The sequence below is a fragment of the Petromyzon marinus genome, chromosome 6, assembly GCF_048934315.1.
Source record: "Petromyzon marinus isolate PM22_M1 ecotype Great Lakes invasive population chromosome 6, UKy_Petmar_22M1.pri1.0, whole genome shotgun sequence".
Taxonomy (NCBI): Eukaryota; Metazoa; Chordata; class Hyperoartia; order Petromyzontiformes; family Petromyzontidae; genus Petromyzon; species Petromyzon marinus.
In genome coordinates this window covers 16,607,772-16,623,641 of record NC_133672.1, presented here as the reverse complement: position 1 = coordinate 16,623,641, position 15,870 = coordinate 16,607,772, and the positions used below count along the sequence as shown (strand labels likewise).

General features: G+C 46.9%; 1 protein-coding gene across 3 annotated transcripts in view; it reads left to right on the top strand.

Moving 5' to 3' along the window:
- ESRRG (estrogen related receptor gamma) overlaps positions 1-15,645 on the top strand; it is a 113,916-nt gene extending 98,271 nt beyond the window's left edge. For all 3 annotated transcript variants that reach the window (XM_032947667.2, XM_032947669.2, XM_032947666.2), the window contains exons 6-7: positions 8,128-8,397; positions 12,018-15,645. In XM_032947667.2, coding sequence (XP_032803558.1) covers positions 8,128-8,397; positions 12,018-12,262 — 515 coding nt within the window. In that variant the 3' untranslated portion in view covers positions 12,263-15,645. The remainder of the gene's footprint in view (positions 1-8,127; positions 8,398-12,017) is intronic.
- The last annotated feature ends 225 nt before the right edge of the window (positions 15,646-15,870 follow it).

Below are 15,870 nucleotides of genomic sequence, written 5' to 3'. Positions count from 1 at the left end.
CTTTCCACGATGTGTTCCACAATTCTGACATATTCAGAATTATTTGTCATTTTTGTATTTCAATTTTCGTTTTAAACCTATCGCTATTTTGATTGTGTTAATCAGTTTCCTTCTCGTTGTTTCTCGTGCGTTTCACATCCGGGTTTCTCGTTTCCCCTGCAGGCCATACATTTCCCTCCATCCTTCGTTTTGTTATTTTTCATTTCCAGACTTTGTCTAATTGGTTTTCTTTTCTAATTGATGGCCATTAGATGTGTTTGTTCTCTCCGCCCCGTCCTCCAAGTCATCAATAAACGTGAAGTGGAAAGGCCCTCTCAGCCGCCTGATTATGTTCCAATCACTTCCCCTGTCAGCACTCAGCATGACTTAGGGTAATGCCCAGCCAGGCTCTCTACAGGAACAGGAAATATGTTTGCTCTTCTCCCTGTTTAATAACCCTGAAAAGGTAATGAGCCCGTGAACGAGGCTGATACATATTTGCTTCTCTCAACTGTGCTGCGGGTTGCATCAGATGCTGCCGCTGCCGCTGCTCTTTACTGTTTGCTGAGAGAACAAAATCCCCCCACCCACCCACCCACCCCACCCCCCTCCTCAACTCGCACGAGCGCTCATTTTCTCAGCTCTCGGACCTAAAATTAGACGAAGCAGCTTAAGATGCTGAGGAGGTCCTTACGTGGCTCTATAAGGGATTAGTTTTTTTACACGGCGTGGCACAAGTCATTAGAATAAAAGCGGGCTCCGTATAGCGCTGTCGGCCCGCGGAGTGAGCCCTCCGTGACAAGAGCGATTGCCGCTCGCAAAACACGGCGTTATTGCGCATTTTCCTCGTGGTTAGTTCGATCGCATTTGCAAATCAAATCAATTCATCAGTTTCTATCATCGTCATTAATAACACTCGCGGTTTACAATCTTCTTGTAATAAGATGCAAATGTGTGTTGAAAGCGAGTTACCTATAAATCACCATCCTGTCGGTGGCAATCATTAAATATCAGAATGCACAGTCAATTTTTAGTATTTTCAATTTACCGTATGCCTTCTGGAATATAAAGATAGATGGATGTAATTACACAAACCAAACACTATTTCAATTCACCTTGGACAGCAAATTTAGTGTAAGGAATAACATTCCTGTCATCACGGCCCATTATTTCATGTGGTTCAGGCAAAGTTCACAAGCAGGCACAGAGAGAGAGAGAGAGGGGCAGCATTGTCTGTAGGCCGCGTCGTGCACACAGAGCGGGGCAAGGCTGCGGGCACAGCAGCATGTCCGGCCACCGCACACGCTCATTCGTAAGGTCGCACTCATTACACACAAAGTGCTTGCCACAAATGAACCACGATACCTCGCTGATCTCGTCAAGGAGTATAAACCATCACGTGAACTCCGCTCACCCTCACTGCAACGGCTTTTGGCTAACCATGGAAGGAAGAAGGTCACTCCATCGCGCGCTTTCAGATGCGCTTCCGCGGCCGTATGGAACGCTCTTCCTTCCGATATTAGGACGCCACTGGAGCTTTCCACTTTTAAATCTAAATTGAAAACGGATTTCTTTGGAACTGCTTTTTGTGTTTAGTTTATCAGCACGGTTGGCTACGTACGGTGGAAAAGAAATTCAACATACACGATGCCACTTTATTTATCTTCTCTGCTTCCTGCATTATAGCTCATCAAACTCAAGTAACAATCGTGTTTGCCTAACGTATTCTCATGTAATGGCATGCATACATTATATATGTTTACTGTGCATCACATGTATATTGTATCGTTATAAATGTTTTTATCTCTCTTGATGGATGCGCCCTTCAGACCGTGTCGCATGCCCCGTGCCATCTGTGTCCCATGTACCGTGTTGCACCAGCGTGCACCAGCGTGAGTGCACGTGCGGTAACATCGCTTTTCTTAAGAGGGATTTCACGAGGATGCCATCACGGAGGCATGGGATGTAGGAGGGATGTACGTGGGTGCCATGAAGGGGGATTGTGAAGTAGGATAGCGATGTACGTGGTAGAATTGGCACGAAAACTAAAGTAAACTATGTTTTTTTTACCAGGTAAGGCCCACTGAGTTATGTAGCTATAATCAGACCTGGCTACAAATAATAGCTCAACGAAGTGGCTAATCACGTGGAAATTTATAGCAGCCCAATACTGAAAGCGCGTGACGTTTCTAAATGTGGAGGGAAACACCCCGAGGACCCGTAGAAAAACCCACGCGACCACGGGGACAATATTCAAACTCCAAATATACAGGGGGTCAGGGTCGGGATTGAACCAACGACCTCCTGTATACCAACATTAGGGCAGGGGGGGGGGGGCGAGGTTGGGCATAGGAGGTTGCCCGTGTAGCTGTGAGGGAGGTGCCAACGCTGGCGCTGGGTCCGTGCCAGCAGAGTGGAGGCACGAGGTCGTAGCACTGTCGTGACGTTTTAAGCTGCACCCTGGGCCTGACCGGCTCCTTGCACGCATCTGTTTTGTCTGACGAGCGAGGTGCCCGTGCGCGTGTTTATTTTATTTATCTCCTCTTGTATCTCTGAAGTAATTATTTTGATTATCTATACTTTGATTGCCTGCCATATGGTAGCAATGATCTAATCAGTGGCAACTTTTAACCATTAACGTTTTGTTTGTAAACATCTGTCAGGCACCAGGTATGTTAAACGTGACAAATCCTCCTGTCCAGTCTGTGTGGCCAGTCTAATGGAAACTTTTAACGAATCCCGATGATATGCCATACCGGGATGAATGCCTGTGAGAAGCGCCGTGCTGTGCTGTAGAAACAAACTCAAATGACGAACTCCGTAGATTTTAATGCTTATTTGCGTTTGCTTTGGCGCTACAACTAGGAGTGGGAGCTTTGCGTGCAAACCATTCAAGTTAACGCTAATTTGCAGCACAAATTGCGTTCAAAAAGAATAACATGCGGCCATAGTAATTTATGCTTTATGTCTCTTGAAATTATACGGACTTAGATTAATTGCGGCGAAGGGTTTATTTTTTATTAGCTTACTTTCACATTTGGCTGCAGCGAGGGTCCATCTGCTGCGGTGGCCTCGGCAAGCACTGAGCCCCGTGCCTCGACGTGGGGTTTAAATTAGCCTCATGCACGCGCGCAGTGTGCTCGCATCCACCGAGTGCCTGCGGTCCACCAAATCTCACGGTGGAGTCGCATCCACCAGCTTCGTATGGAAAAAGATTGCTTTAGAATAATATGTTTTCTTGTTCGCTTCCTCCCAGAAACATGTTGGTGCGCTCTCCGCATTATTATCATCGCTGCCGTAAACTCCGTAGCATAAACCGAGCCTCTGGCGGCTGCTGGAGAGGGCGTTGGGCGGCGTTGCTGGGCCGCGAGGTTCTAAATAATTCACTCCGTGATGCAGCTGGATTTCCTCTCTCACATGTCTGGACTCCTCTTCCATTTAAGGAGGCTTTTTGGACTCGGAAATTTAATCCAATTCATTCCACCAGGGGATTTCTTCTTAAATTCCATCAGTAGATGTTTACGGGTACCGTGGGACAAGAGGAGCTAATGTATTCCGCTTGGTTCCCCCGCCTCAAATTCACCCAACCCCAATTCCCTTTCCTCTTAAAAATGACAGTAAATCGAGTTGTGGCTTTAAATTAGAGGAACACCTTACAACAGCCGCATTATCCAGCCCTGTACTTTGCAGAGTGACTTGATTTTTTTTTTTACAAAACACAAATTTCGTCGGTGTGGCCAGGCCAGCGCAATTTGCGAGTTAGCGACGGTGGCTGCAGCAGTCCCGGGGGTGTTTGTGTGCAGTTGAAAGCATCCCTGCTGAGTGATGCTCAGGGAGAGTGGAGCAGGGCAGGGCAGATCCCGGGGGACGCGCGACCCCCTTCCCCATCTGCGGCCCCTCTGCTCCTTAATGAAACTGTATTGTGCGGCAACGATAATGAAGTGGACAGGACCTCTCCTGCAGCACCCTCTCTCCGCGGCGCGGGCGTCCGGCACTGCTCGCCCATCGCGTGCTGCCCTCCCGCCCTTTCTCCCCCCCTACCCCCCCTCGGCTCGCCCCCGCTGGTCGCCCACAGTGCCCAGCCCAGCCTCAATCAGCCATGTTTATCCAGCCAGATGAGCCTGCCTTATGGTACCACCGGGCGTGCACTGATGGTGCAGTTTGTCTTTATCCGCCGCTTCATCTGGCCACGGCCATTATGGGCCCCGGGTGCTGATTACTTCTGGGCACAATTCATCCATCTGAACCCAGCACGCTGTCCGCTGAGGTCCCGTGCCCACACACCGCCTAATATTTACTGTGAAATATGAGCCGTCGCCATCTGTAATGGCTGTAAAATTTCATAATTACATGTCCTTTATTGCATTGCGTAATGATCCTGAAGCGGCGCAAAAGAATAATTAATTAGGAGATTATGAGCCGTAGATTCGGAGAATTAAGGGAATTATTTGGGGGGGGGGGGGGGAGAGGGGGGAGCCTACACACTCTGAGCCCCTCCGCGACTCTGCTTTACTGCGTGTGCAGCCCAAAAACACGAAGGCGGCTCGGAATGTCCCAGCGCGCGTCGCCGCGCAACAGAGGGCCATTATTATCCAACCGCTTTCAGTGTTCGACAAACATATTTAGCAAAAACACGCCACGCTAAGTGGGTGATATTTGTTGAAGAAACCTCGTCGAGTAGTTTTGAGGATATCTTAGTGTGTGTGTGTTTATGAATGCGTTGGGCTTTATTGCAGATGTTTGCATGGTTCAGTTTAAACAGTCATGGGTCTCCCCTCACAAGTCCTGGAATGAAAAAGTGTGAATATTTTCATTATTCTGACCTAAAATAGATTAGGCACTTGGCTACTGATTTCTGTAGCATTTGCCCGCTTATGTTGCCACAATTGGCTATTGAGTCAATTAGTGAGATGCATTTATTGTGTCTAACAAGGAAATCAATATTAAAATTGGTTGATTTACTGGTGCTGTAATTATGATTCCATGTTGATGGGGAGCGTAGGATAGTGTGATTATCGTCCTTATTTTGGTACAACAAGACATTTATTGTCTCTGTGGGACCGTGTTCTATTTTGTCTTCAAAACACGAGTTAATTGCCTCCTGTGGACGTGCTGTGTGGCACCGTTTGCAACACACAGCCCTTCCTCGTGGACGACACTTGGAAAGGAAAATGGCTCACGTGGGTCCCTGCAGGCTTCTGCTAAGGCTGCCAGTGGCATGCGCTGTCCCGCCAATGGCGGGACAACGCATGCCACTGCCGGGGCCGAGTGGAGGGCCAGGTGCCCCATGGGCACTGTGCCACTCTGCTGCCCTCGTCCTGTTCCTCTGCTCTGAGCGAAGGGCCAAGTGCCCCACTGCGCCTTGCGCCACTCCGATGCCCTCTGCGCAGCCCAGGCTTCTTGCAACAGCGCTCGGGATTGACTGATTAAAATGTAAATGTTGATATTTGGGAACATAAAAGTCGCTTCCCCGTGTGCCACTTACCGCCCTCCCTGAACGCTCACAAGCTGCGATTCGCGGTGCTTCAAAATTAGTGCCAGCGTAGCGATCGCCGCCAAAACCCAAACTCTGTTTCTCCCAGCAATTCTGGCCTCTAATTAGGCAAACAGGCGAACGATCCAAGCATCCTGAACAGCTGCTCCAGTATATTTAGAATTAATCTCAGCTCAGAATAGTCTAATTTATGCAATGGTCTGGAATTACGGCATGCTTAATTAGGCTCATTGAAGCCATGTGACTGAGGCTGCCCCGGGAGAAGATGCTGAGGGCTCCGAATGTGGATTACATTGTTCCGAGAGCAGACCTGAGCCACGCTAATCAGCCCCCACACCTGTCTGGATTAAAGGTCAGCTGTGGTTAGCACAAGAGACTGGGATTTAAACTGGAAGCTTATCCACTAGGATTTGTAGTATTCATGTAGCGGCTAACACAGCGATCAAACTTGTCTTTTTTTGGGGAACTCAGCCTCACACAAGACTCTCGTGTAATTGTCCCGACATCCATCTGAGTCTCGAGTATTACACATGATGAATCCTTTATTCTTGACCAATTGAATGTGTAAAATGTGAAGCAGGGTTTTAATGGTATTAGTGAGCTTTAGGATAAAACTGAATACAAGATTCACAAAATAATGTAGTTCATGCGACGTTGTGAAGATATATTTTTTTGCATCCACTATTTGTGTTTCCGCAATTGATAATAATGAAATGTAACACTCCTTGTGGCTGAGAATTATCTGGCGTCAAATGTTGCCAATCTTGGCTGCAAGTCCTATGATGTTGACAAATTTGGCAAGTTGTATCATCCATCTGCTAGGTATTAGGGGATTATGATCAGTAGTTTCCGTGATGCAGGAAATGAAGCGGCACAGCCCAGGCAACTTGCCATGGAGTAAAGGCTACCTTTGCTGCAGGACGCACCACCACCGCTGATATGGGGGCATCAGCAGAGTCGTTTTAAAGCCAAACAATGCTTTGTGCAGTTTGTGTGGAATAAGCACTGTTTCCTTTATACGCTGCTAATTTAAATTGCTTACCTTTCAGCCTCAAGCTATTTACATTCCATTCACTGAAACAAAATGATCTTTTCAATCAGATGTTTATTGTGAGGTTTTTTTTCTTCTTCTTCTTCTTCCAAAACCACAATCAGGAGGCCCCAAGACCTCCACAGATAGCATCTTTTCAAGTGACCAGAAATAGAGGGAACCATTATCACGGTAACCTCCAGCGGCACCAGGCATCCTTCTTTCTCGCGCTCCCATTCAGCGCTCGGCCCGTCACTCACGGCTGCCGCCGTGCCCCCCCCCCCCCGAATGTGGCGCGTGGTGGGGGGGGGCGCTCCGGCACCGCCACGGCGACGTTGGCCACCGCCAGGCTTTTGCCGTTCTGCACACGTAAACATCGACGGGGGCGTCCTCTCCATCATCCAAAGTAAATTCACTCTGAAGGCCTATTCTTCCCCCCCCGTATTGATCTCTTCATGTGAATGTAGATTTGTATCTGTTAATTAATGCAGTGGGAAGCAGCCCTTGTGTTAATCAGCGAGATAAGAAAAATTGGACACTGGGATGGGGCTGACAACAGTAAAAGTGTCAGGCTGATAACATCACCAATATCACCGCAGATAAAAAGTTCTGCCAGCGCTCAATAGACCAATCATTCCGGTTTTAATTATTGGCCCGAAGATTCTGACCAACTGAAAGCGTATAAATCCAATCGTTTGCCGCTGGCAGTTTTGAGTGTGCTGAGCATTCCTCTCGGATGCCGGAGGCCTCGGGGGCCGGGACTCGCTGCACGGCGCACGCAAGCCCTGCCCGCCTCATGCCCCCCACGAGGCCCCGATGCAGTGACAGGTTTAAACGCGCACCGGCCAGTGCTATCCTACACCCGTTGAGTACGGGCACCGCATTGCCGCTGAGCCATGCCCGTTGACATCGGTGCCAGTAGTTTAATGCTCCGAACGATCCTCGCAAAACGGGATTGCTGTCGGGAAAATAAATGTCAAGGAAAGTGCCCACTTCGGTGAGGTTCGCAAGGCTAGTGGTATCTGCCGGTGATGAAACGGTATCATTCTCATTGCTTGTTAATAGAAAATTAGTATAGATTTGTTTCATTAAAAACTATTTCGAAAAAAAAAAGTTTCAAATGGCAAAGGTGTCATATTAACTGTGAAATCTCGGTGTGAATCGCAGACTCGTCTCATTAAAATGTTGCAGTGCTCTAATTTAATAAGTCAAACAAAAGATGTATTAATATAAAGTTTTAAATTAGAAAGACAGATAGTCAGATAGCAATTTGCTGCGACTCCACAAATGAAAAAAAGGAACTTAACTTATTATCCTGATCCCTTTTGCACATTTATGTTATAATTTTTAATGGTACTGACCAGACCGAGAGTGGGTTATTTAATTTGCGCTGAGCAAGACAAAACTCTGTAGTACGGGAAAGCAGTTATCACTCCATAAATACATCGGAAGGAGCACCGTGGTACAGACCATTATTGAGCTCTCAACCAAAAAACATGGATCTCAAAGCATTGTATGGGTGTACGTGTGTGCGCGTGTGTGCATGTATGTGTATGCGTGTGTGTGTGTGTGTACGTGTGTACGTGCCTGTGCGTGGCCCGCGTGTGCCCGCTATGCGTGCCAGGCTTCTCCACGCTGTCGCTGGGCGACCAGATGTCGCTGCTGCAGAGCGCGTGGATGGAGATCCTGCTGCTGGGCGTCGTGTTCCGCTCGCTGCCCTACGAAGACGAGCTCGTGTGGGCCGAGGACTACGTGATGGACGAGGAGCTGTCCAAGGTGGCCGGCCTGCTCGACCTCAACTCCGCCATCCTGCAGCTTGTGCGCAAGTACAAGGCCCTGAAGCTCGACAAGGAGGAGTTTGTGGCGCTGAAGGCCATTGCCCTGGCTAACTCTGGTACGCCCAGCACGGAGCCCACCTTAGCACGGTGCTGCGTCAAACACATCACCCCGTGTAACAAAAAAAAAAAAGATGCAACATTACCCTAAATTGTAAAAGTCTTTGGTTGTGGTACAAGATTCTGTAAATGTTTGAATTTACGCAATTAGTTTATATTTCCGGCGAGGACGCCCCACCGTGGAGATGGAGCGATGAGATAATTTTGTACGCAAAAGTGAAATGATGGATTGTGACATTGCAAGGCCGTAACAGTTGGCGATGGTGGGGGGGAGGTTTTCATCCAGCAGTGGATAGACCGCGACTGATGATGATGATACAATCGGTAGTAGTAGCGCACAGGACCACAAGTGTTTGAAGAAGAAGAAGAACACTGCTTTCATAGTCCCTCACGACACCGTGCTGCTCTGTTGCACGAATGAGCTAACACAAACAGAAACAAAGCTCACATTTTCCCCTAAAATTATTTGTCAGTTTTTAATGGGCGTATAACTGCAGCCTTAATGAAAGAATGTAGGTCGTCCTGTAATTCATGAACAACTTTGAGAGTGTTTCCGTTTTTGTGCAGTAGAATATAATGTGCAAGCCGCGCTCCCACAATGTGCGTGCACTCAATCGGTTTTTAAGAGCCATGCTCCAGCGCAGCCATTTATCCAAAGCAAATGTTTTATTCTTTTTTGATAAATATTTGTATTGAGCAGTGCCAGATGCTGACATGGATGTCAGTCCATTGATGAAAAAGTCAAGGTCGTGCACGAAGTGTGCTGCAGCCTCCCTTCAGCGCCGCCCGCACTCCCCCGTGCCTCTGAAAACGCTCGCTACACACGCACACAGGCCAGTGTCTTGGTCTGAGGCCAGCTGGTTTCTCTCGTTAATTACAACAGGGGAAAATGTCAATAAAATGTGTTAAATGAAATGTAATGAGTGGCCGTATGGGAGGGCAGTCATTTGTTCGCATTGTTCGCTCTTCAAGGTATTGACAGTTTGTTTTGGGAGCAGCGCGTTGATCAATGGTGGCTGCGAATCGGTCAAACTGAAAAATGAAAAAGCAGATTGGCTTTGCTCAGTTTCAGCGGAGACATTAGAGGCTGCGGTAAGCCACAGACGAGGCTTTTGTCTAATCGTGCCCCCGAGAACTAAAACGTGACTCCTTTCGAAATTATTTTTAATTGATTTTGTAATTAACGGGTTCAGCCCTTCCATCGACGTAGGGCCTGTTGACTGATGGGAAGGAAATTGTTTCACCAAAGTAACACCGTGCTCATTTGTCTTCTCAAGTAGCTCTGATGTTGCAAGTTATGTGTTCGAGAATCTCAACTGATCTGCCTTTTTATCAGCCTTTTAAAAACAATAACATTTAAGCCTGGCTAAGCTAGACGACTAAACGTCTTGAGGTTACGCTTGAGAACTGCCTAAAGTACAGGGCACATGCGCTTTCCTTATTGAGTGATTTGTCTTTTTAAATCCCGGTCCACCACAATCGAGCACACAAGCTGTCGTGTACAAGGTACTCTATACGTACCTCGATGTACACACCGCAACAAAAAACAATTGACGATAATAATTGTAATTCATATTGAATTTAGTTATAACCGCATCTCAAGACACTTTACAAAAAATGAGAAATACATTAGTGTTGAAGAGGAGGGTTGTGACTTATATAGTGTGCGTGTGTTCTGTGCGTGGGTGAAAACACTGTACGCTGCATAGTCTTCTGTGTGTATGTATTTGTGTGCGTGTGTGTGAATCCGTGTTAGCAGCAAGGAGAGGGTAATGCATCTACGAGTTGTCACTATTGTACGGTGGATGGCTCAGACAATAGGCATGTCCTTTCCAACTTCATTCGTCGCAAGTAGATGCTGCCCGCAATGATGCGGTCGCATGTAAAATTAGTTGGGTGCAGCAAATTTTTATTTCCATTGTGCAATTATCTTGCAGCGTAATTGTGCCTGTCTGCCGCATACTCATGCAACATTAGCCACAGCCTGCTCGTGTTCCTGCGAGCTGCATACTAACGCCCCGGAATCGCGACGCACGCCACATTCATACTTGGGCACGCACGTGCGCCGACGGCACTGGAAAGTGGTGGTGCGTACTGTTCGGCGTGCCGCGCACCAGTCCTCGTGTGAGCCCTGTTGTGACGTGAGCCGCCTCGGTTGTTTTTGTGTCTCGTTTAAATTGGTCACTTGGTATAATGGTACAGCAATTAGCAGGTGTGTAATGGGGGGGTTTAGAGGAGGGGAGGGGGGGGGGGGTTACTAAGACTGTCAGAACTTAACAAACTCTATTCCAAAGTTTTCATCGCACAAGTTCGGTTGAGAGACAACCGGATGAGCCGTGATGAACAGTTGATGTGGAAATAAGTAGATTGCTCAAAGCAGGGGAGTGCGCATGGAGACAACTGGTCTCCTTTATAAGAGAGACTTGTGAAAAAAAAGGTGTATAAGTAAAGCAGCTTATTCTTGTGTATGACAAACGTAGGTGCAAATTGTACGTCCAGGTTTAAGTAGAGCAACGAGTTGGTTTGGATATGAAATTGAATGGCTCGCCTGCATTAGCTCCTGCCATATACTGAGGCGCTGGAGACAACCACGATCATGGTGGCATCTCTGACATTTTTACAATACATATTTTTTATCATCATTAATTTTCAACTAAATACACAGCACGGTATAAACAATTACACGGTAACAGAAAACAAGTAGCACATCGATCATATGTGACATATCTTCTAGTTGCCAAAATACTTTTGAATATGGTATCAGACAGGGCTTAATTTCGCATTGAATATTTTATGGGTCACTGGCAAACTAGAGCAGGCTCATGACTAGCAGCCACAGCCATAGAAGTATACTGGATGTGATATGCCAAAATATTTTCCAGTTCACTGACCCAGACGGAACCAGCAAAAGTTTGAGTACTTTTTATGTTATTTAGCAGGTAAATATCACTGAACTATGAGCTCTTTTTCAGAGGCAACCTGGCCACACATGAAAGCTCATGTAAGTGCCTCATGATCATGTGGCAATTTGTAGTAGCAGCCAAATAATATAAACGCGTAAATTTTGATTTAAAGCTTTCGTGACTGCAGTAATTCATATTCTTAGTTCTTTCGGTAAAGTCACGTTGAAGGGAAACAACAAAATAATAAAATATATATAAAACAATAAAAATTCTCACGACGTTTCGACCATAACACCACCTGAAGACGACCGTTTGTGTTATGGTCGAAACGTCGTGAGAATTTTTATTGTTTTATATATATATATATTATTATTTCATTGCTTCCCTTCAACGTGACTTTACCGAAAGAACCAAGAATATAATATAAACGCGTGTTTAAAATGTGGAGGGTAAAACCAGAGGACCCAGAGAATAATCCACGCGACCATGGGAAGATCAACCCCCACTTTGAATATGCATGTGTCAGGGTCGGAGTCGAACCCACGATCTCCTGCATATCACGCGAGATAGATAACATCTCCCCACCACCATTGCGCCCAAATCCTGGTACCAGGTCGTGATCTACAAGGCATTATCCGAAAGTGTTCGACACGGTGTGAACATAGCCTGCGTTGCTAACCGGTGTGTGGCCTGCTCGTGCCGTTGCCGTCCCACAGACTCAATGCACATCGAGGACGGAGAGGCGGTGCAAAAGCTTCAGGACGTTCTGCACGAGGCGCTGCAGGACTTTGAGGGCAGCATGCACGGCGAGGACGCCCGGCGCGTCGGCAAACTGCTCATGACGCTGCCGCTGCTCCGGCAGACGGCGACGCGCGCCGTGCAGCACTTCTACTCTGTCAAACTGGAGGGCAAGGTGCCCATGCACAAACTTTTCCTCGAGATGCTGGAGGCCAAGGTCTGACCGGACCTTGAGCGGCGCTTAAAAAAAGAAAGTAAAAAAAAAAGAGGACGGACGGACAGCAATCGGGGGGTGGGGGGAGGGGGAGGGGGGTAACGCGCGGCCGTTCGCTCCCTTTCAACTACGGAAATTCCTTGCACTTGACGATGTTGATGGACGCTCTTGGATAGGATGGAGGCTCCGCTGGGACCCTTTGCGCAGGAGGCCCGTCGTTACGCCCGTCACCGCGGCGGTGCCTCGCCCCGCGTGCGTTTGTAGAGGATGTCCTGCTCATGGAGGCGGCCGGCGCGGAGGAGTGGAGCTTCCTCGTTTGTAAATGAAGCACAGAAGCGCAACACTGCCCAACCCGCCTGCGGTCGCTTGGCCTCCTGCTGGGGTGGCCGCGCTGGTACGCGTGGACAGCGGCAAAACTCGGAGACTGCGGACGCAATAGGAGCTACCCTCACTGACTGACGCGTGGCAGTGTTATTTAAATCAAGGATACCTATTTAATAAAAAAAAGATGAATAATTCTTATATCTAAATGCATCATAAGTTCCGATAGGTAGTCATCAAGTCTTCCACATTGTTGTTGTTGTTATGTTTCCCGTGTGCAGACGTTATGCAATTTGTAATATCGGTGCTGCTTTTTTTTTTTGTTCACTTAAAATTTGTACTGCTTTGCTTATTTAACACACTTGATTAATTTATGTAAATTCTGTAAACTTTGAGTTTCAATCTCAGGATTAATTCCTTCATATTCCACCGTGTCATTTTAATTACATGTAGGACTACTTGTAGATAATATTGTAAAATAAATGCACAAATCAGGTCTAATTATGAATAATGTCAGTTTTAGTGCATCTGTTAGCGGTTTTGAGTGCAGAGTGAGGCGTCACAGCAGCTATGATCTTGAGCTCGCTGTTACAGCCTCGGGCAGCACCATAACACACAGCTTTGCACTGAACAGCAACTGCACACCAACAGACCACAGCACCATAACACGAAGCTCTGCGCTCGCCAACAACCAATGTCCAGCAGCACACTGCACCACGACACACCGAACACATAACACGTAACAACACATAACAACACATAACAACACATAACACGTAACAACACATAACACATAACAACACATAACAACACATAACAACACATAACAACACATAACAACACATAACAACACATAACAACACACAACATATAACAACACATAACAACACATAACAACACATAACAACACATAACAACACATAACAACACATAACAACTGAGCACCTGCGGACAAGACTTTGAAAGATCCAGTTGTCCATGTCCTGACTTACGATGGCACTGCTACAAATGACAATACAAGCAATAATTGGGGAATTGAAGCAAAGTCGTAACATTCAGAATGAGAACACACAACACGGGTAATTTTAGGCTTTAAATTGGTGGTACATTTTGAATCGGGTTTATGCCACGCGTTTGGCTAATGGGTGATGTCCCCCCCGTGCAATTACGATGGTAAAAACGGCCACGTGTCGGCGCATGGCACGCCAAATGGAAAATTATTGGTGCCTTTTTTTGGAAGGGATCGGCTCGGCTGTGTGCTGTGGTGTTGGCTCGAAAACAACAACAACAACAACAACAACAAAAACTCCTGCAAATGTGTGACCCCCATCATCTGTCTCCCGTTTTGAGTGTAGCTTTGACTGTGGTGTACTGTGCAAGTCACTTAGAAACAGGGTAGGCTAGTGTTTCCGTCATGAATGTGAAGTTTATATGATATAGCTGCTGTAAAATTATTGTCTAGTACAGGTAGATTTATTTAAAGCCTCTTGTGTCAATCTTCCATGTCAAATAATATAACTATTGTAAGGATTTAAATAAAAGGACATTTGTGTAATGTAATATAACAGATAAAATACTCGTGTACATTTTATAAACAAAAGATGTTTTGATTTTTCTTTTTCGCATTTATTCGATGTTGAAAGTGCTTAATTACCAAAAAAAAATTCTGCTGTATATTGCAACTGAAGTACAATACAATGCAGCCGTGGGACGTGAATCAGTGTTGTGTGTCTAGGAAGCCATTAGCTCGTTATACCTGCAAGGTGGTGCCGTTAACCTGATTGCCAACTGTAAACGTGCATTGTTATTCAACCCGTGCTGTTCGTGGCTAAACGCAGTGCATTTCTTCTACTGTATATTATAGAAGTCACTTTGTTATCGATGAAAAAAAAAGGTAATCGCTGTATTTGATATAAAATGCGCAACTGATTTAAAATTGGCGTTGTAATCCCGTTCACTTTAAACGCGTGCACTCGCCACGTGTAGTCAGTCGACGCCGGGGCGCTGGTCTCCCTCTTTTTGGGTCGGTGGTCTGCAGGACGTGAAAGCTTTTGGTATTGAAATCCAACTTAAAAGCGTGATCGTGACGGTTGTAATTTTTGAACACGATGCGCCGGCTATTTAAGGAGGCAATGACAAAGTGTATTGAAGCAAAAGAACAACTGCACAAAGATGCCCCGTTTGTATGTTACAGGACAGTGGGAAGCTGCGGAGATCAGATTTTTAATTTACTTGGTGTTTAGACGGCTGTAATTCCAATCAACCGGGATCTTGTGAACTTAGTACAAATGTAAACTGCACATATACGAATAGACGTGCAATATGACCACTTATTTGCTGAAACAAAGAGGCAAACTGTTCAGCAAAACTCGGCAACAACAATGTATTGGTTCTTAAGCACGTGCACGTGTTCCCAGCTAACAGTCACGCAATATTGAAGTTGACATTTTCCTAAGCAGCTTAGCTTATGCCTGCTTTCAGCCATTTGAAGATCATGTTCTGTCTTGCTGTGGCAGATTGCTGGTCCGATAATGCAAATATAGCAGTGACGCAGTGCTGCTGCTGCTGACAGCGCAGAGGGTGGATTGAGCGGAGGGATCCGGTCCGCCTGGATCAGGGCAGCTCACGCCGGGCTCCGTGCGGCACGTCATGCTGGGGACAGGCGAGAGCTGTGCGGCGTCAGCCCGTCAGCGTAACTCGAACCTGCGCCGAGCCTAGCTGCAGCCACGCTTGCCCATTGACTCGGGCCTGATAACATCGCACGGACATTTGACCCAAAGAGCAACTTGTGTGCAATGCCGATCGACTCGACGCAAGCGGGCGAACGGAGAGCCAGAGCCGTGGCTATGGCCCTGCGCGGGTGCCCGGGTCCACGCTTCGCGACTGCGGTGGAGAGCGAAGTCGGCGGCCACACGGGGTCGCGTGCTCACGGCCGCGCGCCCTCGCAAACCCGTTGGTGTGCGCGCACGCACGCGCGCACGCACGCACGCACGCGCAGCTCCATTAACTTTTTATTTGTCTGCTCGCATGAATAAAAACAATGATACATTTGTACCATCATCAAATTACAACTGCTTTTGTGGAATTAACTGCATGTTTGTTGCTTTGTTTTCCGAGGGCCGTGACAAAAGCATAAGCGATGTCTCGTAGTCGGTTACTTTTAGATTATTTTATTAAATGCAGAACAATAATGCTCGAAATAGTATTTCCTTGCCCCGATTTTCTTCACATCCCTTGCGAATTACATTCGCGGCAAAATTAGGGTGCTGTCACTAAAAATCACCGTTTACCTCCAT